This window comes from Microcaecilia unicolor, chromosome 2, assembly GCF_901765095.1.
Source record: "Microcaecilia unicolor chromosome 2, aMicUni1.1, whole genome shotgun sequence".
Lineage (NCBI taxonomy): Eukaryota > Metazoa > Chordata > Amphibia > Gymnophiona > Siphonopidae > Microcaecilia > Microcaecilia unicolor.
This window is the reverse complement of record NC_044032.1, coordinates 623,280,019-623,306,553: the sequence shown is the minus strand read 5'-3', so window position 1 is coordinate 623,306,553 and position 26,535 is coordinate 623,280,019. Positions and strand designations below refer to the sequence as shown.

The window sequence follows — 26,535 nt, the reverse complement described above, 5'->3', positions numbered from 1 at the left end:
TTTTCTCTTTGAAGTATTTCGCAAGGCTGTCTGCTGATGGGGTGTCTATACTGTTAGAAGTCACCGGTGTAGTATTTAGTAGTTTATTCACGAGTTGGAAAAGTTTATACGTGTCCTTGTAGTTTGGCCCAATGTTAGTTTTATAGTATGATCTTTTAGTTTGTCTAATGCTGTATTTGTATTTCCTTTGTAATTGCTTCCAAGCGTTGAGTGTTGAGTTGTCCTGGACACCACAGAAAGCTACAGCATCCCAAGTTATTCAAACTACAAACCGGGTCAATACAAGAGAACTGGGTGCCCTAGGCCCATGATTCCCAAGTCAGTCCTGGAGTACCCCCCTTGGCAGTCAGATTTTCAGGATGTCCACAATGAATATGGCATGAAATTGATTTGCATACACTGCCTACATTATATACAAATCTCTTTATGCATATTTATTGTGGATATCCTGAAAACCTGACTGGCAAGGCAGTCCTCCAGGAGTGACTTGGAAACACTGCCCTAGGCAAATCAGCCTTATGTCCGCTTCTGCCCCTGAAGCTTAACTTGTAGCTGGTCCTGCAACAATGTGTTCTGAATATGCTTGCTGTGCCAGTCTTGGGAGGGAAGGGGGAAGAGAGGTGGAGGCAGAGGGAGGAAGACACAGGATCAGTGAAAAGGGAGGGAGGGAACCATAGACAGTAAAGAGGAAGTAAGGACTCTCCTACACCTGCCTAGCCAGTTCTCTCCACATCCAAGTGGATGTCAGTTATTCTGTAGCGATTGTCAATTATGCTGCAAGGGGTCTTGTGGCACTGGGGGAAACAAAAGGGATGTGCAACGATCCATACAAATAGACTCTTGTCTGCAGATATCTGGTTTAGGCCCTCTCCCACCAGGGCTGAAAAGCCTTATCCATCTCCTCAGTAAGCACAGCCAGGAGACACTCAGCAACAGTCACTAATCAAAATGTTTCAGACAAAGACATTTTTAATATTATGCACACTTTATATACAATGCAGCATCACACCATGAAAGGCATTTAATTGTATTTTATACATTCAAATACTTCTGTGAAACATCTCTTAGGACTACAAAACGTAACATAGAAAAATAAACAGCAATATACTGAACACATACAAAAGGTGATGTGAAAGAATACAAAGGTTCCTTTAAACACATCAAAAGATGTATATATATATATATATATATTTATCTATATATATTTTTTTACAACTTATCACATTTTCACATGCTGATAGTAATTAATTGCACTCATTTTAAGGCTATAATTCATTAATACATACAAGCTTAATCTTCCTCAGTTGAGGAACACTGCAATTTAATATTTCAAGTAAATTATTCTGCCAAAAAGGTGTTCTGCAGCATTAAAACTCATGCACCTTTCTTCCACAACACATACAGATGTACTCCAGAAAAATTAACTGCATACCTACATCCTACCTGGTAGAAGAACAAACCAAATACTATTATCTAGTAAAGCCACGCCATCCATCATTTCAAGAAATTGGGAAATAGCCAATCCTGACAAATGAGATGTTGAAATATTCAGCTTTAGCACAAAGCCCAAGAAGCATGGTCAGCTCAAGAGAAGCAGCTCATACCAACCGCAAGAATCCTGTCATGTCAGTGTTGCATAAGCAGTGAGAAAAGGAAACACCTGCACCACTTTTTCAAATGAGGATGCTGTAGCTGCATCCAGTCAAGTATCCATCTCTTTAAAAATATTGCTCATATAATGGCCAAAACGTATTTTAATTTTGAAGCTAGCAAGTCTGACTTCTATGGGAGTAGGGGAGGAGGGTAGTTAAATTATCATCAGACATGTTGCCTTTTGATTCTACTGATTTCTAGTAGGGAATTTTAAAAAGGATAGGCTTTGCCAGAATTCTTTGTGCTGTATTAATTCTTTCAATTTTGGACAATATCATGCCAAAGCCATGGACATGCTCGCAATGTGGGCCAGAGGCATTTAAAGTCTAAGGTCAGCAGTAACAGGCATACACATGGACTAAAAAAAAAAATAGACTGTCCCCAAAAGAAAAAGAACTAAAGACAGGAGAAGGCAGCCATTGGTTAAGAAGAATAAAACATAGCAAGTGGAAGCATAAAGCAGAGTAACTCTCCAGGAAGACTAAGCACACGCAACAGTTTTCAAGCAAAAAGGAGTTTTAGGTCTTCCAAAAATGTCAAGTTGAAAGTATATAGCTTGTTACCTCCTAGTCTTAAAAAAGGAATGGATGCCAGGATGATCAATGTTGCCATTACACCTTCAACTAGCAAAGACAATCTAAAAATCCCCCTTTATACATTTAACCTGAACCTAAACACAGCCACATATGCAACAGTTAAAATAATCAGGATCCATCTCTAAAATACAGCGCTGGGTAAAACACCTACTTTAAACACCTACCATGAAAGAAGCTACAGAAATAAATAGTTTTAAAACTGCTAAACAGTTTCATTTACTATTTAACTTGCAATCCTCCTGCATGCATCTACCGTATGTCTTGGCACCTTCTGGCAAATGTCACATGCAGGGATATCCCAGGGGGAGACACTCCTTTAAATCTTGCGATCACAATTGAGATACAATTTCCATTTGAGATAGAACTAATGGAGAGGTAGGTAATGGGGCTCAGACCACAGGGCTTTAGTTCACTTTACCATGGGCAAACAATGTTATTCACATGGTATATAAACCCCTGAAAATGTGAGCACAGAGGGCTGGACAGGCTCCCTTAATTTCCTCCTTTATTCCCCAGATGCTCTCCCAAAGAACAGCAATTGCACAGCTAAGGTGGTGAAGTGAGAGCACCACTTGGTATGTATACGCACTTAGAGAAAATAAGTAAAATGAGACACGATACCACCTTTAGGTTACTTCATTATCTTATCCCACTGTTCTGTACAACAGAAAAGTAAGAAATGGAACCAGATGTAGCTCAATGGACATCAACTGAACATATTTAAGGCCATCTTGAGTTGTGCACGTTAGTACCACAAATTTATAACCAGCATCGTGTGCCATCCTTAAAATCAAAGACAGAACTAATACCAGCTGTTTGTAATCGGTATGAACATTAAAATTCCTAAGAACGGAATTGGCAAAGACCAATATCTTTTTAGTTGGCGGGAAACTACTTTAATTAGCATTTACATGCAGAACAGGTAGTTCACATTAATATATGGTAAAGACAAACTGTATTTTAATAAGTGAGGAGGATGGCACCTGTTTTTGTTTGGCTGCTCTCCAAAGTTAAGGGGCCATTTTGGATCATTAAACACTGTTGAGGCCAAAACAGGAAAGAGAAAATTGTTTAGAGCAAAAAAAAAGACTGTAGGCATCTTAAATGTTATTTTCATAGATCATCCTGATGACCTGCGGAGTTTTATTTTTTTAAATGAATGCGGGTCAGATACATCCTTGTGGCATCAGTGGAGCTCAGCAGGATCAGCCAATCATGCTTCTCTAATTTACATACCTTTGCTCCTCCACAGTGAAGGGGCATGAACAATCCAATAAACTTCAGAAAAATACAAGCAGCAGCACGGGTTTCAAAAGCCAAGAAAAAATCTCTCTTAAAATTTTTAAACTTTTAAAGTTTAAATAGCTTCTCCCTTCCCTTTTTATATCTCTGCCCAGCCTCCTTGGTGTGGTCTGACAATAGGATAATGCTCTAAATCCAAAGGGTGGCTCCCTTTCTGTGTAATCCAGTAGCTAGGGGATGCCACTGGGCTACAGTGGTAAGCACCCAGTGCCAGATTTTAGATGTCTGATTTTTCCACCCCTCTAACTGGGTATCTAAACATCTTCAGTAGAAAAAACACATAATTTGATGTGCTACCATGTTTTTATATTTCATTTCATCTGGGTTCTAATAGCAGGGAGTTGCAAATTGAAGCAATAGGGTTGCCTTAAGTACCAGTTAAATGTTGCACATCGCAGTAACTGCACTATGCTGGGAAATACATCAAATCCAAATTATTTGAAACAATCCAAAGATTACACAACTACTTTGAGCCATTTTGATCATTTAAAACTTTGAAATGCTGTCTCTTAAAAAATGTTAGCCAGATAATAGCAATAGGTCAGAGTGCAGCTGCCGATTAAAGTTAACATTTAGCATCTCTGAACACATGAGTAAAAAGCAGGCATGTCTAAAACTCAATCTATAATCCAGAATTTTGGTCCTTTGCTGGGACTTTCATCAATAGAGGTCCTGATGCTGAATATGCCAATTACATGGCTTTTCAAACAATGACCCCCCCTTTCCATCCATAAATATGTAGAGGATAAAATTTGCAAATGCTGATGTAGGGAGGTTTCATGCATATTCACTATGCATATTCCAAAATATAGGCTGGCTGTGGGACCTTGGGTGTGCTTAGAGTTTCTCTTCTTGTATCTGAATGCCAACCATCCCATTCTACCATCTTGAGATTACCCCTTCGTTATATAAGGGCCATCTACCCTCTTACTACAGTGTAAACTAGGATATTTTCTCTCTCCAGTTTAGGAAACGTATGATCTTCTGTTTGGTGCGTACATGTAAGAAATCAGAATCAGTGGGAGTTATGCAACAAGTCATCCTACTTCTCCTGGTCAAAATATGGTTTTAGTCCCTAAAAGTATTGCTGGGCATACAGATGGACATAGACAGGTCTAGCAAGAAGCACACAGCTTTCAGACGATCAAACTCTAAGATCTCTAATCTCTTATGTGGCATGAGCTAAATACAGATGGGACAGTACTGAATCACAGGCTAAGCTACGCTAGCTTCCAAAAAGTGAATGTCAAAAGGAAGTAAAATGGTTCAAGAGTAGAAAGTAGAAGGCACTCCCAGTGAGGATATTTTGATATTACTATAAAACCCTACACCCAAATAGCTCCAGAAATGAGGATGTTACAAACAAAAAAATCAACACACATTCATAACCTTTTATAACCAATGCTGTGTACAAATTAAAAAAAACTATTAAAATAAAAGCATCAAAATAAAGTGATAAACCAGCAGCTCACCATAAAGTTTGATGTTTAAAAACCCACCCATTTGGAAGTGTATATGCATGTCTTTTCACAAAATATTTCTGGTTCTCAGTGCATTAGTGTTAAAGTAGCATCAACAAATTCTGCTATTGTAACAGGCGCAGAATTTTTAATTTTGTTTTGCAATGCATAGCATCTACATCTTTGTAACGACTCGAGCAGGCACTAATTGTTAATACACACACCAGCGTTTCCCATTCTTGGTTCACACGGCCAGCGCTATTTCTGCACCCTATCAAATGAACTATTCCTGACACTGCCTCAATTCTAATTTGAGAAACGCTTGCTAAAAATTGAAAAATATATGCTATAAATATTAAAAGAACTATATACAATATATCTAAGAAGACAAAGCTAGTCGGTTGCTTTACAGTTTTAAAGAAAAAAAAAAAGACATTCAAGTTTGCATTTTTGATTTTTTTTTTTATCAGATTGAGATGAAAGGCCTTTGTGTTGGAAGCACATCAAAAGAACAGTTATTAGACACACTGTTGTAAATTAGGGAATGAATCCTATATACAATAAAATATACATTTTATTTGGTGTGTTTAACAGAGAATTGGATAATATTCTAGATTTCATTACTGTCACTGCAATACGTTTTTTAAAACTATCCTTCTCATATTGTCTTACAAACCTTTCAGCAAAAAAAGCAAATGTTTTTAAACTGAGACAAATCTTTCCTCTACTTCCAATTAAAATATCTACATGTTTTGCTCTGACATACTTGAAAGAAATTAAAAACGAATCTAAAAATACCACCACCAAAAAAAGGGCCAAACAAACCCTGACCTACACTGTCAGAAGATCTTTATGAATAGTCCATTTGAGCCCTACTTTCCACCAGAAACAGGTTAATACCTTTATAATTTATTTGTGAAAACACATAAGTCTGATGTGTCCAAATATTTCCCTCCACAAGCATACATTTCAGAGCAAACTTTGATAAATCAGGGTCACAAGTTCATTAAGCATTTCTCTCAAACCTATTTTACTTCCCAATCCATTCAGTTCTCCTATTCTTGCTGTGCTCTGTAAGCATCCCCGGCAGGTCGCCTCCTGTTATCACTCCTGTATGGCCTCCCTCTAATATTTCGGTGATAATAGTATCCCTCATCCCGATTGCGGTTTCCTTGGCCTCTCCAAATTTCATCATTCCTCAGGTGGTGGTATCCACCTCTATTGGAAAGGTAGCCCCTGTCACTCCTGTACTTCCTTCCTCCATAAGTCTGATTGTAGAAGTTCTTGGACCTACCACTTCTGAGCATGTCGGATACCTCACACTCATCCTCTGAGCTTTCTTCCTTTGTTCGCAAAGTTCCGCTTTCTGAAAGCCCAGCCTGCAGGCTGCCGGAGGCCTTGTGATCCTTGGTGTTCTCCGCCTTTTCTTTAGGTCTGGGCACACTGTTTTGGACTTGACTTTTCTGAGGCTGTCTGTCTGAGTGAAGAGGAGGAAGCATGGCTACTTGTGACTCCATTTCCTGTCTCTGCACAGGAGAACCTGACACTTCCATCTTTCCCTGTGGAAGAGGGGAAGTAGCACATCTCTGCTCCATTGTAGGTTCCCTGTTTAGTGCTGCATTCTGAATGGGTTCACTGCTCACACAAGGTACAGGGAAGTGCAGCCCACCTGCATTACTGGCTTCGGAATCATGTTCCTTGATGCTTCCTGCTAGATCTGGTGCGTTACACTTTTTCGTCACATCTAATTCTTGTGAAACAATATGAACAGTTGCCCCTTTGTTCTCAGAGGAAACGAGAACATTATGCTGCACGGCTGGACTTTCAATAAAGCCCTGAAATGGATACCCATACCAAAAATGAGGGAAGAAGGAAGGAGCTACTGGGACAGCTCCTAAATATGAGCTGTGCCCAAATGGAGGCTGTGGATAGATGTTTTTGTTTCCAAATGACTCCTCAAAGCCAGCATGGAGTTGAACTGAGTGCTCATTAACAATATCCTGCTGAAGTCCTGCACTGCCGGCCATCTGAGATGTAGGGATCAGCAGTGGTGGTGATGCCGTATAGTCAACTTGTAGACACTGGCCGTTGACCCTTGCCTCATTCTGCACTGGCGGGTGTGGGTTTGCTTGTGGATGATCATTATCAGGCACAGTTGATACAGTATCTTGAAACCAAGGGTTGTGAGAATAGAGGGGGACCTTTGGGTACATCCTACAGGCATTCAGATATGCCTGATGCAGAGGGTACAAGTAAGAATGGGGTGCCCACATGGGGCAACTGTATGCCTGTAACATGAAAAAGCTGAGTTAGTACATATAGACCTTGGATTCCTTGTACATATGTCAGTTAAGAAAAATATCCTGAAATTACTTTCATGAAATAAATTCAAGTTCATGCACTTTATTAAACTTTGAAGACTCATTTTTCCTTATCATTTCATAGCAAAGTACAATAATTAAAAAAAACTACATACAAATGCATCAATTACTTTCTTCTTTAACAGCCTTCTTGCTACTGTCAAAGTTGGAGGTGCCTTTCTGAAGATCAGGGCTCAATGTAATTTTTTTTTTTTTTTTTAAATAGGCTTAACCACCAGACTCTGGCTGCTTAAAGGGTTCAAACAAAGGGAGGTTCGACACTGATTCTGTTTTTTGTTACTTTTTCTTTCTTGTTAATATTCATCTTGTTCTTTTAGTCAAGGAAAAGATGGTGGATGTGTGGAATGTCCTCCCAGTGGCAGCAAGGACTGTATCTGATTTCAAAACTGCATAAGACAAGCACAGACCATCTCTAAGGGAGAGGAAGGAACTGTAAAACTTAGTAGTTGGTATGGATGAGCAGACTTGATAGGCCATATGGTCTTTAACAGCCACCATTTCTGTTATGTTTATAAGATTTCATTGCTTACCACTTTAAGCTTATGGCATAAAATGTAATATCAAACATGCCTCCACTAGAATTCAGACATGACATCCCTTATGTGGACTTTTACATACAAGCGGGGAAAGCATGCTTAACATGGTGCATGCAGTGTGAGTGTGTGTTCCTACACTGTCAGATTTCAAAGGATTCACAGTTCAAATATAGAGTGACACTGTTCCATGGCAACAGGTATTGCTGTGTTTCAACACCTCTAGTTGGTCGTATACATAGCAAAACACTTTGGTCACTAGTTATAAATGTAATAACCACGAACAAAAAAGATATGGTTCAGTCATTAGGTTTCATAGTAGAATTTACATCAGAAATTAAACATACACATCTGAAACACTAAGAACTAGCCCAGCATGGATAGTGCTGTGATAGCACTAGGGAGGAAGGGGGAAAGCATGTGTAATATGCCTCTTGGAATTATTTCCAGTTCTTCTGTATGTATGTGGGTTGGCTGTGTCTGTATGACCAGAAAAAGAAGGAAAGGTGACTTGAAAAGACCAATCCTCTAAATGTGTATCACTATTATCAGTGTTTTTATGATGCAAAAGCTGAACAACTGCTCAGATAGAAATACATTTAGGGTTTTTGGGGAGAGGGGGTTTGGGGTGGGGGGGGGGGAGGTGTATTTCTTTGGAACCTCTAGGTCTGATCTGGTCCATTTTCTAGCTCAATGTGTCTTTTCAGCAATTTTTACCCCAAATTTTGTCCAGTTCCATTCATTTTTCAGTTATTTTTCCCCTCGACAAAAATTCAGAACCTCTTTACTGTATCATTTATTTCCAACATTCTGTTGGGTTGGAAAGAATATAAACATATTCAAGCTTCCTCTTCCGCCAAGGTCATTGATACCAGAGGCAGAAGCCATGACAGTCAACTGCAAATCACTCAGATGAAATGCACCCTTTTGTGATGAATGTCTTTTCACTTTCTTGCTCAATGGTTCCAAGTTATACTACCACCATGCAATTAGCAAAAACATCGACCAAGGTACAAGCACAGCCTGAATGTATATTTAATTTCATGGGATATGTATTTAAAAAGGAGTGGTTGACTGTTAGTTTTTCATCATTTCCATTTTTTTAAAAATTATATATATATATATATATATATATATATATATATATATATATATATATATATAAAGTGATTTCTCTGTACCTAGTATTTGACTTTTTCACATCAGTGTGCACAGTCAGACAAGGCCTTACAGATCAACCAATTAGAGTACAGCCACAGCAATATTAGAGGGATTGTTACCATCACCAAACTAATACGGAAATATAATAGTAAACATAAGAGCAACCAAAAATGGGCTATATTAGTTATGTTTTTGTTTTATTAAGAACTAACTTATTTTACTATTTTATATTTGCTATATTCTTTGTCATCTTGAATGATCTGGTGGTTTGATACTAAGGGTCCATTTACTAAGCTGAGGCAAAAAGTGGCTTTGGCACGCCCTTACGCAGGTTTTTCTCATGTGCTAAGGCCATTTTTACGTCAGCTTTAAAACTGGCCTTTTAAAAAAAGTATTATTATTAATGGCCATGAGTTAATGTTACTTACTGATATGTTAGGCAATTATCTTCTATATGTCTTACTAGGAACCCTAGATGTATAAACCCTTCAAGCTTAAATGCCGAATTGGAATGGGCCTCCTTAATGTAAATGTTCTTCTGGCACTATCCAAAAGGAACTGAGGGGTTTTGAGACGTCACAACGTAAATCATTTAAATGGTTTCATTAGAACGCCGTCGCCATCTTTGCAGGGGTAATCCCGAAAATAATATAGCGAAGCTGGTGCTGAAAACGGCAAAGGGTAATTATGAGATGTAAGATGATGAATAGATAGTGAAAGGAGGTAGTCATTTTGTATGAGAAGTAAAGGTACAACTCATACCTAATGCATTGAGACGTTTTTCTGTTTAATTCTTTAGGGGAAGTCCTTCACACAGCCTAGCAGGTGAAACATGCATGTCAGATAGTTTTGAGCCCCCAGTCTGACTATCTATAAAGATAAGTGTCTAAAGTATTAATATATAATTTAAATGATTGCATAAAAGCCAATGAAGAATTCGGTGCTAAATGAATTGCCAAAAAAAATAATTATTGGCAAATGAGCACTACTGAGGCAAAAAATTGAATACACTGTAAAAGTTGGAAAATATGGTGGAGATAAGTGTATAAGAAATAATTGTACACCTAGGACCGAGTAAGCTTGAAGTGTTTATGCATGGGTTAATGTTGTCATTAGCGCACAGCCATTAAAAGAATTGTACTGCAGGAGCACTAATTGCCACCCATTTTGTTGGTGGCAAGGGATCAGACAGTATACCTGCATTAACCAATTAGTGTGCGGAATGACAGCCGCACTGATTAATGCGAAACACCCTCTCTCTTCACTCCCACAAAAGAAATTTAAAATATTTTTAGTGGGTGGTTAGCGTGTGCTAATTTAGCAGTTACCACAAGACATAAAAGGGCTCCCAAGTCACAATGCATAAATTTGGTATTCTTGGGGAAAAAAAAAAAATCTATGTATATATGATGGCCTCAGTACAGATTAACAAGGGTCCTGTTTCTGAATATCTAATGAAAGGCACTTTTATGGCAGTCCCTGCTTCTGGAATTAATCTATTAAGAGGTAGCTGCTTTCAAACTAGATAAGTAATTATGACTACTGTAGGAGGCAAATAAGACTGACATATGCAAAACTTATTTCCCCATAAAGTAAATATATTTACCTGTAGCTAGTGTTCTAGAGGACAGCAAGTCAACTATTCTCACATCTGGGTGACAGCAGCCGATGGAGCCTAGAGTGGACGCTGACTAGCTAGTAAGGTAGAAAGTTCTAGCAGCATTCTACTGCGCATGCGCTAGTGCCTTCCCGCCCAACACGTGAGTGCGGGTCCTCCAGTCAGGTGAAAAAGCAAGAAGTCTATAACTAAAAACTTCTAGGGGAGGTGGAAGGGTATGTGAGAATAATCAGCCTACTGTCCTAAGAGAACACCAGCTACAGGTAAGTATCTTTGCTTTCTCTGAGAACAAGCAGGCCTTCAAACATCTGGAAATCCCTAGCTACCAGGCTTATAAAAAACAAGAAAGCTAGGATAACTGAGTCTTGAAACATCAAGACTAAAAGGTCAATCAACTTTAAACTATATACATACTAGGTGTGTAGTGCAGCCTGGAACAGAATTAAACAGGGCCTAGGAGGGTGGAGTTGGATTCTAGACACTGAACAAATTCTGCAGAACTGCTTGTCTGAATTGACTGTTGTATCCAGTGTCCTGATCCAAACAGTAGTGGGAATTGAATATGTGGGCTGAAGAGCATGTTGCAGCATTGGCGATCTCCTCTATGGAGGCTGACCTCAAGTGGGCTATCGATGCAGCCATGTCTCTGACATTGTGAGCCGTGACATGACCCTCAAGTCAGCCCAGCCTGGGCATAAGTAAAGGAGATGCAATCTGCTAGCCAATTTGAAAGTGTGAATTTGCCGATGGCAAAAAGATCCACCAAGGGGGTGACCCACTCTCAAGATGAACTTCCAGGCTACAACAATGTTTAGAGACCACTCGTGTGGTTGAGGTATCCTGCTTAATCTGTCTGCCAGGTAGTTGTTTCTGCCGGGAAGGTAAATGGCATGGAGGTCCATCCTGTGAAGTAGGGCCCACTGCTTCCTGACACAAGAGGTTGGATCCCGTACCCCGCTACTTGTTGGCACAGAACATCGCAACCTGGTTGACTGTTGGAATGAGTACAATCTGATTCTGGAGACTATCTCTGAAAGCCTTTAGAGCGTTCCAAATAGCCCTGAATTTGAGGAGATTGATGTGGAACTGAACCTCTTGAGTGGACCACCAGCCTTGAGTATGAAGACCATCTACATGAACTCCCCAACCCAGGCTGGATGCATCTGTTGTCAACACCTTCTGAGGCAGTGGAATTTGAAATGAAAGTCCCAGAGTCAAATTGGACCAAATTGTCCACCAGAGGGGTTTGTGCCAGATCTGGTGGTATGCAGATGACATCAGTTAGGCTCTCTGTCGCCTGAGACCACTGGGAAGCTAAGGTCTCCTGGGCCGCTCTCAAGTGGAGCCATGCCATAGAAGTGACATTTATTTATTTATTTATTTATTTATTGCGCTTGTATCCCACATTTTCCCACCTCTTTGCAGGCGCAATGTGGCTTACAAAACATCATGGATAATGGAAATGAGAAGAGAATAGACATTTGGTGTTACAGAAGGATGTTGGATTGCATGGTAATGGAATACATGATAGTAATATAATAGAAGGCATTGTTAACATTTCTGGAAATATGTAAATTTCACATGATTTGATCTTTGCATGGTGGAGGCCATGTGGCCCATCTGTCTCAACATTTACTGAGCTGAAACCTGCTGGCTGCTATGGACCTGCAAGGCAAGTGTTACCAAGGTATCCGTTCTCGCTTAAGGAAGGAAATCCTGAGCCAGCTTTGTATCTAGCAGGGCTCCTATGTATTCCAATTGATGAACATCCCAAGCTGCAAAGGACTAAAATATAAAACAACATAGGCATCCAGCTTCTCTTATATAAGCACGCAACTATGGAATGCACTTCCAAATGTCACGAAAACGATGCACGACCTAACAAACTTCCGGAAATCGTTAAAAACCAACCTGCTCACAAAGACATACCAGAAAGAACCATCCTAAACTCCTGAACTCTGCAACACAATCGAAACTCTTACCAGAACTGGACAAAATCTAACTCTCTCTCTTTGATCACTTAAAATACTCTGTCATCTATGAACATCAACACTAGACCACTCTGTATTTCTCTTACCGGAACTGGCGATCGCCCTCACGGTACTATGCAAGCCACATTGAGCCTGTAAATAGGTGGGAAAATGTGGGCTACAAATGCAACAAATAAATAAATAAATAAATTGACAAACCCCAGTAGCTCTAAAACCTGAATAATCATCCTCTGACTCCTTCACACCTTCCTGAGATGTGCTCTTGACCAGCCAATTGTCCAGGTAGGGAAACACATACACCCCCAGTCTGAGTAGATATGCTGCAACTACTGCCGGACAACTGGTGAAAACTCTGGGTGCAGATGCCAGGTCAAAAGGCTGAACGCGATACTGGTAGTGGTATTTCCTCACTCGAAATCCGAGATAAGTTTTGATACTTCTGAATCACAGAAAGTGAGTAAAGGAGGAAGAAGACTACCCAGGGAAGCATCCTTAACTTTTCTTTGACTAGGAATCTGTTCAGATCCCTTAGGTCTAGGATGGGCCGGTATCCCCCTGCTTTTTTTGGTCACAAGACAGTACTTGGAATATAGTCACTTCCCTTCTTCCCTGGTGGTGTGGGTTTCGACCGTTCGGGCTTGTAGAAGTGCCAAGAGTTCCTCTGCAAGTACCTGCTTGTGCTGAAAGCTGATGAATGATGCTCTTGATGGGCAATTTGGATGTCTCTGACACCAATTCAGTGTATACCCGAGATGGACTAAATGAAGAACCCACCAGCCAGAGGTTACAAGGGGCCATTTGTGTTGGCAAAAAATGAACCTCCTGAATGGAACGCGTGGGAGGTGGATACCTACACCTTTGAGAGTACTAGGTACGCCACCTAGACCCAATTGAAAATCTTCTTGTTGAAGAAGATACAGATTGAATATGCCGAGAGCGCATGTGGATAGTATCTGTATGCTTCTTGATGAGGTCAGAAACCTCCTCCACTTTCTCCCTCTACAAGTTGTCCCCTTGGCATGGCACATCTGACAACCTCTCTTGAACCACTGGTTCCAGGTCACAGATGCACAGCCATAAAAGTCTGCGCATCCCACACCCATTCCAGAGAGTCTGGATGCAACATCAAAAGTATCATAGGAACCGCTGGCCAATAATGCCTACACTCCATCTGCTTGTTGGCCAGCTGGTGAAGCTCTTGAGGCCTGCTCCAAAGGGAGAGAGTCCACCAGAGTCGGTGTACTGTTTACCAGAGACTCAAGTAAAGGCTCATGTATAGTAGGACTGGATGCAAACAACAAGCATCGAGGCCTGAAAAGTCTTCCTCCACTAGCCTCCCATCCTGAGGGTGCCGAGGCATGAGACCTCTTGGCCTAATCAAGAGCAGATTCGACCACCATAGAGTTGTGGGGCAACTGTGCCTTCTCGAATCCGGGAGCTTTCTGGATACGATACTGCATATCCACCTTCTTAGGTGCGACCTGCATTGTGAGGGGAGACTGCCAGTTCTTCAACTGAGCGTCCTTAAGGATACGTACAGTGACAAGACATTTATAGCCCAGAACAGACATCTCTGATCTAGACAACTCCTCTGCTTCCAACTTAAATGATGAAAGAAAGTGCCTCTGCTGGAGATTTTCATCTCTCATGAGCAGTCCCAATCAGATTCTTCATCATACTCAGGTGAATGAGTCTGTGCCGACCTCGCTCTGGTAGAACGACGTCCACGCTCTGAGGAGCAGTCCTACTATCAGACTCCAGAGAAGCTTGCTCCCCCAATGTAGAAGGTGGTACTGCCTGCCCACACATCGACACCTGGTGAGGCACCGGCATTGAAGATCTGAGCACTGGCATCGATGGAGCCAGGGGTCTGGGTCTGTTCCAGAAGTGGTACAAGTGCCCTCGATGCCAAAGCAGGAGCCCCCTACAGCAACTGTGTCAACTCCTCCCAGAGCATGCTGTGCAACCACTCATCGAAAGTGGGCATCGGCAAAAACATGTGAGCCGGGGCAGAGGCAGTTTGAGAAAATGTTGGTGCTGAACTGGTGGCGGGGACCGGGCCGCTCAATGACTTGTACACTAGCACCTCTCCTAAGGAGGGGGCACGCTACTACTACTACTACTTACGCTCCTCAGGTATCAGATGCACCGATGTCCTGGCACTGTGCATCGAGGAAGATGGATGCTTATGCTTCTTGGGCTTCCCCCAATGCACAGAGCCTCGATCCCCCAGTGCCGATGATGACACCACTGAATCTATATAGGTCCTCTGTGTCGGGTCCGATGCTGTCCGGTCCCGGGGCCTGTTAACAGTGCCCGGTGTCGAGGCAGGTGTAGACCCACTCGATGGCAGTGCACCCCCAGTGGGTGCTGAAGTTGGAACAGCCATGGAGGTCGATGCTACCGGTGGCGAAGTCGGTCTGGTCTTCAAACAGCCAAAAAGTTGCTCCATTTGAGCCAGTTGCATGTGTAAAGAGAGATCATGATCGGGCCCAAGGCACCTGATGCACCAGTTGTGCGGGTCTGTGGCAGAAATCACGCATCTACACTTGGTGCAAAGCCACTGGAGGTCTGCTGAGACATCGAAAAAAGTATCTCTGCTAAATTAAGCTCCTCAAGAAAAAGGAGGGCAGTATTCAAAGTGAGGAGAAGGCTGTGGCCTAATTGTGCAGCCACTCACAAAAATAAAGGAAACTTAAAACTGCTGAAAATATCTATAAAAAACTAGAGGGAAGGGACAAAAACCCAAAGCTGAAGAAAAAAAATAAGAAAAAACAGAAAAAATACCCGCACAGGAAGGCACTGACAATCCAAAGTAGAATCAGCACAGCGTGAGGAAGAGAACACGAAACGCGTCCTCTCAGCTCTGTGGAAAAACAAAGACCCACGTATGCACATGAAGGCACCAGTGCATGCATGGTGGGACGCTGCTAGATGTGAGAATATGAAGGCCTGCTTGTCCTTGCAGAAAACATTTTATGAATGCTGATGCTAGATTTTCCTGTATTATGCTAAGAACGCCCAGCTGAGGTATTTTTTTCATTTATAAACTGGTAAGCAATATGAAAGGAAAAAAAGTTACCTTCACACCAAGATTGAAGAAAAATTGAACAATGCTTTTATCTAAACAGAAAAAGAAAAAAAACATTTGTTTAATATCCGAGATTTATCTTCTGAATTACCATGTTGAGATTGCTGTCTAGAATCCAAAAGATTGGATTTAATAGACCACTTGCCTTCTTTCTACTCAGTTATGTGTGTGAAGTCCAATTTTGTATAAGTCATCTAGATTGGATAAGGGAATGTTCGGAGATTTTTGGATTTAGCTCACACTTTTTTTTTTTTGTAGTAGGTCAAAGCAAGTTACAATCAAATTTGTGCAATCATTTGTTTTTTGTACGAATGAAATTTTTTACTGTTAAGGGGATGGGGCGGTGGCAAACTTGTCCCCGTGTCATTCTCTAATTTGAACCCTACTATAACCACTGGGCTACTTCCCACGTTCCAAGTTAGGACATTCAACATGTCTAAAGGTATTTTACAAAAGGCTCGCTGAACACCTAGCTTTAATAAAACACATACGAGCCTGCAGAAAAACAAATTGTATTTTGTGGAACATACAGAACAGCCCTTTAACAAAAGAACAATGTTCAAAAGAGTGGTATCACTCAGAGCCATCTATGAGAAACGCAGTGGCACTTACATGTGTAGGCTATGGACATTTGCTACCCACATGTTTAAATGCCACCACTTACATGTGTCAATGGTGGATTTTGCTTAATTCCACATCTCAAAATAGTTTACTTTTTCAGGTGGTTTATTTTACAGTAGAGTTGCAAACACAGCTCTTTCAATCTCTTCTTTAAACCCCAGGTCCAAACAAGCAGATGAGTTGTATATGATTTAAAAAGCTGGAAAGGAGGAGAATGACATGTATTCCAGCTGTAATATAGGAAATACACATATACTAAGACTTGTCCAAGCCACACTGACAACATGTGTCTTCCAAATCTGTATGTGCCACAGGTATACATGCATAAGTAGCAGCTTTTCTAAAACTATTAATTGTGTGTATGCCCATTTACATGCATAAATGACACCTAACTTCTCTAAAAATATCCTCCAAAATATCCCACAGTGAAATCTTTTTAATTTTCTGCCTAGCTGTAAGTTTTGTGTTGCTCTTTAAAGATGCACATAAATGGTTTACAATCGCATTCATTTCAGCAGATATTCAAAGATATGCATGTGTCAGCAAGCAGTGAACATACCAACTTGATTATTTGTATATTTTCAAAAAATTATATATGTACCATATAATGACCACTTTGTTGTTTGATATTTAACAAACATTTATTTCTTAAATACTTTTCTTGTTTGATATTTTTCTCATATGGATATCATATACTATGCATTTAAGAAATAAATGTTTATTAAATATCAAACAACAAAATGGTCACTATATGGTACATAGCATAATCAAATGTGTGATTGGTTTATAAGTTTGAGCTCAGGTTTGGGGAAAAAAATTATATGGAGATGATCAGAAGAGAAACTGGAGAAGAACAAAACATTCCGTAGAAAACAAACAGCAAAAAGCGGATATTGCCAGGGGGATAATGATGTCACTGGAGCCACACTCCGGTTGTAATTTTATTGTTGACAGCTGTGTTTTGTTACGTGCCTGCATCAGGGGTCCTTGTTTTTCAATATGAGCACACAATGTGTTCACAAACCTTAGTCTCTCATATAATCAGTCAATCCAACAAATTGCTGTCACACTATTCAAAATGGCATTGAGACAGAAAATCTTTACACACTCACTTCTTCGTGGTCTGCTAAAACAAAGTAAAAGCCATTTAAACTGTTAAATGGCAAGATATCAAGTTAACAGGTTGGGTTATGGGTGCCCAAATAATCCATTTAGTGGATGAATATCATCATTAAATGGATAAGTTATCTGCTTGATTTAGAGGCTTAAATTACTAATGTCACTGTAGTCACCATTATGTACACTCTTTGCCACTGCCTACATGGACAGTGACGCTGAATACATCTATTATCACTGGTGCTGGCATGTGATCATGACAGCTGAAAACTGACCGTTAGTGTTCAGATCAGTCATTAACACAAACCAAGACCTTCGTTTCAGGATATCTGGACAAAATAAAGGTACACTACAACTGAGCTTTCTTCCTCACTTGCAACCAGCACAAATCTAACTCCTGAACTAGACAAAGAAAACCAACCTTTCTTTCCTTCTCCTGGTCTCAGATTCTCACATAGTCAGGTTATCACCTTTTCTGACTGTTCATTTAAGTCGATAAATTGAACAAAGGATATTTCAAACAAAAAGAATAAAGGGTCATGGATTTGATATACCACCATTCTGTGGTACAACCAAAGCAGTTTATATTATACTAGTGGAACCAAGCCCGTTTCCTCAACAATGAAACGGGCCCTAGGAAGGCTGTCTTGTAAGCGATTTTTTCTCTCTCCCCTGCCCTCCCCTCCATGTCCAGCGATTTTTCCCTGCCCTCCCATCCCCTCCATGTCCAGCGATTCTCTTCCCTGCCCTCCCAGATGTGTGCCGTGATTCTCTCCTCGCCTCCCATCCCATCGATTTTCCTCTGCTCTGCCCTCTCCTCCCTCGATGTCCCGCGATTCTGTTCTTCTTTGTACCTGAATGCTCTCTGGCTGGCTTTGTTCCGTTTGTAACATCCCAACATCAACTCGCCTCAGCGTTCCCTTCCCTCTCACTGTTCGCCCTCTGACGTCATTACATCTTAACGTGAGGGCGGGACAGTTAGGGGGAATGGAACGCTGGAGGCAGGCTGATGTCAGGAAATGTTACGAACCCAGACAGCCAGCCAGCCATGGAACGTTGGAGGTACAAATTATTATATAGGATGTGGGTACTTTTCTCTGTCCGCAGCCAGCTCGCAAGCTAAGTTTTTGTATCTGAGGCAATGGAGGGTTAAGTGACTTGCCCAGGGTCAAAGAGAGCTGCATTAGGAATCAAACTCAGCTCTCCATGTTCTCAGCCTACTGCACTAACCATTAGGCTATTCCTCCACTCCTAAGAGGGTGGCTCCCATTAATTGACTGATTGTGATGGTGTACACACATGAAATGTAGTGCTTAGTATTATTTGTGCAATGAGGGTCTACTTGAAAACCTACATATGTCATGCAGGGACGGGATGGCTCAACAGGTTATAAACCCGTGTGCATCACAGACAGACAAAGCTGAGAAAAAATATTCCAGCCACCAGTCAGTCTTAAATTTGGTGCCTGGTGCAGGTTCAGCCTCATGAAGAGACCATTTAAGCCCAATTAGAAATGCGTGTAGCAAAACATATTCTGTGAACTGCAATTTCTTAATTTGCCTAGCTTTCCCCTGTGAGAATTTTTCTTCTAATGGTTTATGGAATCTTCCTGCAGGAGCTTGCCTAAATCCTTTTTAAACCCGGCTATCTGCTTTGACCATATCTTCTGGCAAACAAATCCCACAGTTGTAAAAACACTTTCTCTGATTTGCTTTAATGTGCCACCTATTTGTTTCATGGTGTGTTATCTGTCTTGGTACTGTATGAAAGAGTAAACCACCATTCTCTATTTACCCATTCCACCCCCACTCATAATTTTACAGACCTCCATCTTATCCCCCCTCAGCCATCTCTTTTCAGAATTGAAGAGCCTGCTTAGCGCAGTGGGTTGAGATCCTGTGGAACTTGGTTCAAGTCCCACTACAGCTCCTTGTGATCCTGGGCAAGTCACTTAATTCTCCATTGCCCCAGGTACAAAAACTTAGATTGTGAGCCCACTAGGGACAGAGAAAGTACCTGCATCTAATGTGTCAAGCGCTGCGTACATCTGGTAGTGCTATAGAAATTATAAGAAATAGCAGTAGTAGCTTTTCACCACAGGGGCACCATTCTATCTTGTTTATCTCTGTACCTTACTAGTTCTGCTATATCTTTTCTGAGATGAGGCAACCAAAACTGAACACAATACTGAAGATGTGGTCAACCATGTCCACAGAGTAAATCCCGAATGGATATTAGGCAAAGACTTTCGACTCCACCCACCAATGCATAGGCTAGACTCCTTACCTTTTGGCAGATCCTCTCCACTCTTACACAGGGAGTAAGGGGGTGCTGTGGCTCTCTCTCCTTTTTCATTGAAAGGAAATCCAGGATACAAAGGGTCCTGGTAGGGGTTCAATGTCTGAGGCAAAGGCATCAAAGGCTGGTTCACTGCTTGTATTGAAACTGGAACTGGTGCAAATGGAGTGGATGTAACCTGAGGCTGTGGCATGGCAGAATCAAGCCCTTTTGCAGGGGCCAAAGTCACTGGAGAAATAGGTATTTGTGTTGGAATACCTAGGAAGTATATGGTACAGTTAATCATTGCTAGGTTAAAATGTAATATAGCTATTCTACTCAACCTATGAAGAAGAGCAGATACAACTAGTTCATCAAGATTTAACGAAACAACCCCACAATTAAAACAAATTAACTCTGGCATTTGATTTACAGTGAGAGGATAAGCCACAAGAGTAGCTTCAGAGGCATCAGGAAAGATTAAGGCAAAGCAAACTGCAGAAGTCTGTGCTTCTAGTAATACAAAGAAAGCATGTTCCATTGATCAATCAGGTCAACTCAAATAGTAAAGTATACAGTGTAGGCAGAGACCTTGGGCTGAACAGGAGGGGGTAGCATTGTGACAGCAGTAAGATGTAGGGAGCCCTGAGAAACAGCAACAATTAAAAGAGCAGTGCATTTCTTCTTTTTTGTGATGAAATTTGCATGTAAATTTGTATGGTTCGGCCCCAATATACATGAACAACATCACTGAATTATCCTCACGTAATGTATCTAAATCATCTACAGAATATCTTATCCCACATTTCCCAAAATGTAAGAAAGCGAAGATACTTACCTGTAGCAGGTATTCTCTGAGGACAGCAGGTTTCATATTCTCACGTGTGTGTAGATGCCGATCTGTGTTGTCCGGTCCGGCAATTTTGCCCAAGGAAAAAAACCCAGAGATCTGTGAAGAGCGAGCTGCGCTCTACTGCACATGCACGAGTGCCTTTCCGCCCGCCTCGAGAACGTGTTTCCTCAGTTTAACTGTAAAGCAAAAACAAGTGAAAAGAAAATAATGAGGAGTGGCCGAGTGGCCTAGTGGTTAGGGCGGTGGACTTTGGTCCTGGGGAACTGAGGAACTGAGTTCGATTCCCACTTCAGGCAGCTCCTTGTGACTCTGGGCAAGTCACTTAACCCTCCATTGCCCCATGTAAGCCGCACATGAGTGGGAAAGCACGGGGTACAAATGTAACAAAAAAAAAATAGACAACTCCAAGGGGAGATGGGAGGGTTGTGAGAACATGAAGCCTGCTGTCCTCAGAGAATACCTGCTATAGGGTAAGTATCTTTGCTTTCTTCGAGGACAAGCAGGCTCTCATATTCTTACGTGTGGGGAATCCCTAGCATCCAGGCTCACCAAAAACAACAAACATTGGACAATTGGGCCTCGCAACGGCAAGGACATAATACAGATTAACCTGAAACTCTATACAATCTGAATGAAAGTGCAGCCTGGAATAGAATAAAATGAGCCTAGGAGAGTGGACTTGGATTCTAGACACCAAACAGATTCTGCAACACTGAATGCCCAAACCGACTGTAACGTTGAGTATCCTGCTCAAGGCAGCAGTCAGATGTGAATGTGTGGACTGAAGAACACATTGCAGCCTTGCAAATTTCCTCAATGGGAGCTGACCTCAAGTAGGCTACCAACACAGCCATGGCTCTGACATTATCTGTGAAATTACCCTCTAAAGCCAGCTCAGCCTGGGTATGTGAAGGAAATGCAATCTGCCAGCCAAATTGAGATGGTGTGTTTTCCAATAGCGACCCTCATCCTGTTGGGATCAAAAGAAACAAAAAGATGGGCAGATTGTTTGTGGGTCCTTGTCCGCTCCATGTAGTAGGCCAATGCTCTATTGCAGTCCAAGGTGTGCAAGCTGCTTTCGCCAGGATGGGAATGAGATCATGGAAAGATGTTGGCAAGAAATTGACTGTTTCAGATGGAACTCCAACACCATCTTTGGCAGAAACTTAGGATGCGTGCGGAGGACTACTCTGTTGTGATAAAACTTAGTATAAGATGCATCCACTACTAAGGCCTGAAGCTCGATGACCAACACCAAGAAAACGACCTTCTAGGTCAAGTACTTCAGATGGCAGGAATTCAGTGGCTCAAAAGGAGCTTTCATCAGCTAGGTAAGAACAACATTGAGATCCCATGACACTGGTGGAGGTTTGACAGGGGACTTTGACAAAAGCAAACTTCTCATGAAGTGAACAACTAAAGGCTGTCCAGAGATAGACTTTCCTTCTGCACGTTGATGATAAGCACTAATTGCAAACCTCCTCCATTTAAAAGAGTAACACCTCTTAGTGGAATCTTTCCTGGAAGCCAGCAAAACCCGGGAGACACCCTCCAAAAGACCCAAGGAAGCTAATTCTAAGCTCTCAACATCCAAGCTGTGAGAGCCAGAGACTGGAGGTTGGGATGTAGAAGCAACCCCTCGCTCTGAGAAATGATGGTCAGAAGACACTCCAATCTCCACGGTTCTTCGGAGGATAATTCCAGAAGAAGAGGGAACCAAATCTGTCTCAGCCAGTGATCAGAATCATGGTTCCGCGGTCATCCTTGAGTTTCAACAAAGTTCTTCCTACTAGAGGTATCAGAGGATAAGCCTACAGGACACTTGTCCTCCAATTGAGGAGGAAGGCATCCGACACTAGTCTGTCGTGGGCCTGAAGCCTGGAACAGAACTGAGGGACCTTGTGGTTGATCTGGGTGGCAAAAAGATGGTGGATCTTTTTGCCACCCAGATCAACCACAAGGTCTCTCAGTTCCCCACACTTGGAATATCTTGTGGGCCATGCCTATGTGGAGAGACCACTCATGCAGTTGCATTATCCTGCTCAGTCTGTCAGCTAGGGTGTTGTTTGCACCCGCCAGATAAGTGGCTCAAAGGTACATGCCGTGCTCGTAAGCCCAATGCCACACCCGGACATCTTCCTAACACAGAAGGCATAATCTGGTGCCCCCTGCTTGTTGATGTAATACATTGCAACCTGATTGTCTGTTTGAATGAAAATAATTTGATGGGACACCTGATCTCTGAAAGCCTTTAGAGCATTCCAGACCGCTCAAAGCTCCAGGAGGTTGATCTGAAGATTCACTTCCTGGAGAGACCAAGTTCTTTGAGTGTGAAGCCCATCGACATGAACTCCCCATCCCAGGAAAGATGCATCCGTCGCAGGGGCGTAGCCAGACAACAGGTTTTGGATGGGCCTAGGCAAGAAGTGGGTTGGCACCAAGTGTTCTCCCTTCCCCCACACTACCACCAAAAAATATCCCATCTAGCGGGAAAACCTTCTTTCCACCTTGGCAGTCTACAGCAGGCATGTGCTGAAAACTGAGCATGCACAGGTGCCAGTATCATGGAGAAAGTGGGTGGGCTCTGGCCCACCCAGGCCCACCTGTGGCTATGCCACTGATCCGTCGTCAGCACTTTTTGTGGCTGAGGAATTTGTAATGGAAGTCCAAGAGTCAAATTGGATCGAATTGTCCACCACTGAAGAGAGCGAACAAGCTCTGGGGACACTTGGATGACATCTTCTGGGTTTCCCGTGGCTTGATACCACTGAGAAGCCAGGGTCCATTGAGCTGGTCTCATGTGAAGATGTGTCATGGGTGTAAGTTACACTGTGGAGGCCATATGGCCCAGCAATCTCAACATCTGCCGAGCTATGACCTGCTGAGAGGCTCGAACCTTGGACGCCAGCAAGACTAGATTATCTGCTCTGGCCTCTGGGAGACAGGCTCGAACCTTCTGTGTGTCGAGCAGGGCTCCCATGAATTCCAATTTCTGGACAGGGTGTAGATGGGACTTGGGGTAGTTTAAAACAAACCCTAGTAGCTCTAGCACCCAAATAGTCATCTGCATGGAATCCCAAGCACTGTCCTCTGAGGTGCTCTTCACTAGCCAATCTTGGGAGTCCAAGTCTGCGTAGCGATGCTGCGACTACCGCTAGACACTTGGTCAAGACCCTGGGAGCTGATGCGAGGCCAAAAGGCAACACGTGGTACTAAAAGTGATGTATTCCCAGACGAAATCGAAGATACTTCTGGTGGGCAGGAAGTATTGAGATGTAAGTATATGCGTCCTTTAAGTCCAGAGAGAATAGCCAATCGTTTTCCTGAATCACTGTGAGAAGGGTGCCCAGGGAAAACATCCTGAACTTTTCTCGGACCAGAAATTTGTTCAGAGCCCTCAGGTCTAGAATGGGATGCATCCCCCCTGTCTTCTTTTGCACAAGGAAGTACCTGGAATAGAATCCCTTATCTTCTTCTCCTGGTAAAACGGGTTCGACCGAAGGGCCTTCAGAAGGGCGGAGAGTTCCTCTGCAAGTACCTGCCTGTGCTGAGAGCTGAATGAATGAGCTCTCAGGCAATTTGCAGGTTTGGAATGACAATTGAGGGTGTATCCAAGACAGACTATTTGAAGAACCCACCGGTCGGAGGTTATGAGAGGTCACCTTTGGTGAACAAATTTTAACCTCCACCCGACCGGCAAGTCGTCCAGGACTGATACTTGTACTGCAGCTATGCTCTGCTGAAGCCAGTCAAAAACTCGTCCCTTGCATTGACTGGGGAGCAGCAGGGGCCTTAGGTGCTCGCTGTGGCTGAGCTTGAGCAGGCTGGCGAGCCGAAATTTACCTACGCCTAGAGTAGTAATAGGGAGCACTCCTTGATTTGCCAAAAAACCTCCTAGATGAAGAGGTAGATGCAGAAGACGTCCGGCAGGAGAGAGAAGAGATGGTATCAGTGTGTTTCTTGATCTAGTCAGCGACCTCCTCAACCTTCTCTCCTAAAAGATTATCCCCCCGGCAAGGTGCATCCGCCAACCTCTGCTAAACAGAATGTTCCAAGTCAGAAACATGTAGCTATGACAGTCTGCATATTGCTTTACTTTGAGCAGAGATCCTGGATGCCACATCAAAAGTGTTGAGTGCCCCTGGCCAAGAACTTTTGACATGCTCTGCTGTTTGACGAAATGGTGAAAAGGCTCGGACTGCTCAGGAGGGAGTGTATCGACCAAGTCAGACACCTGTCTCACTGAGTTCCACAAGTAAACGCTCACAAAGAGCTGGTATGACTAAATACGGGATATGAGCATAGAGGCCTGGTACATCTTTCTCCAAAAAGAATCCAGGGTTCTAGCTTCTCTGCCTGGGGGAGCCGAGGCATAGTCCCATAGTCTTTTGAGGCGGATTCCACAACTGAGGCCGCACAAAGCCAGGCTCACCGTGGATCTGGTACAGGGGTCGATCTTCTTGGGAACAACAGGGACTGACAGAGAGGACACCCAGTTCCTAACTAGGACTCCCTTGAGTACCTCGTGGAGAGGAGCCGTCACAGCCTCCTTAGGAGGGGAGGTAAAGTCCAGGACCTTGAGCATCTTGGCCCTGGGCTTATCCTCCACCTCTATAGAGAATGGAATAGCATCAGCCATTTCCCCCACAAAAGATGGGAAAGAGAGACTCTTGGGTAGAGACTGTCTCCTCTCAGGTGGTGGAAAGGGCTCAGAAGGGATCCCATAAGACTCTTCGGAGGAAATGTATCTGGGATCCTTCTCTGATTCCCATGTGCTCCTCCTCGGTGTTGGATAAAATGTCTCTACAAGATGACCGCGACCAAGCCTGCCTCGATGCCAAGGAACCATGTTCTCGAGAACAGCGTTGAGAGACTGGCTCCCACCTCAACTCCGGTGAAGCTTCCTCTACTGACGGAGAGGTGCCAGCCTGGGTGACAGTCAACACCAGTGCCGCAAGCAGCACCAGCGTTGGAGGCCGCACTGCAGGCTGAGGGCCAGGCGGGGCCCCAGCAAGAGGTATGGCAGGCGCAAGCACCCCTGATACCGTAAGCACATCACTGCATGAGGTCATCCAGCAGCTCTGTGAGCAAGGCCCGGATACAATCATCGAGGGCCGAGGGGAAAAGCTAGGGCGCTGAGGCACATGTTGCAGAACCGCTGGGGCTGATATGGGAGCAGGGTCTCGGCTGTTTGGAGACAATCACATCAGCACCTCCTGGATGGAGGGATAGTGGTCCTCCCGGCACCAACGCTTCTCAGGTGTCGTGTTCCTTGGTGCCCTGGCACCATGTATCAAGGGCGACTGTTGACGGTGCTTCTTGGCCTTCGCCCGAATCACCTCACCCATGCTCCTCGGTGCTGACGTCAAATCCTCACATCGCCTCGGGGTCTGGTCAGACGATGGACGGTCCCAGTGGGCCTGGGTGGAGACCCACTCGATGCCTCACTGCTCCCAGTGTCTTGAGGTCTCAAAGCAGCTTTGCTTACCGATACTCCCGGTGCGACACTCGACCTCGATGCAGACGTCAAGGAACTGGACCCACAAATCTTTTCGCGTACAGCCTCCTGGGAAACCTGGGTTCTCTTCTTCATACAAAGGCAGAGAACACAGTTAGCAGGGTTATGGTCGGGCCCAAGACACTGCAAACACCAAGAATGGGTGTCTCTTCCAGAGATGGTCCGGTTGCACCGGGTACAACGCTTGAAGCCACTGGGAGTCTTTGTGGACATGGATGGGAAGACCTCGCCGGCCAAATCAAATGGCTCGATGGTGATTGAAAAAGGAGCAAATACACAAAAAAGGGAGTTCTCGACCGGAGTTAGGGTCTAAAGCCAGCCCAGATCAAAAAATAAAGAAAACAAATGTGAGCAAAAGAAACTA

At 43.0% G+C, this 26,535-nt stretch overlaps 1 protein-coding gene across 1 annotated transcript in view; it reads right to left on the bottom strand.

The window, feature by feature from the left end:
* Positions 1–971: 971 nt before the first annotated feature.
* Positions 972–26,535, bottom strand: part of OTUD4 (OTU deubiquitinase 4) — a 246,343-nt gene continuing 220,779 nt past the window's right edge. The window contains 3 exon segments of the mRNA XM_030191676.1: positions 972–7,299; positions 15,778–15,818; positions 19,810–20,079. Of these exon segments, the coding sequence (XP_030047536.1) occupies positions 6,067–7,299; positions 15,778–15,818; positions 19,810–20,079 (1,544 nt within the window). The 3' untranslated portion in view covers positions 972–6,066.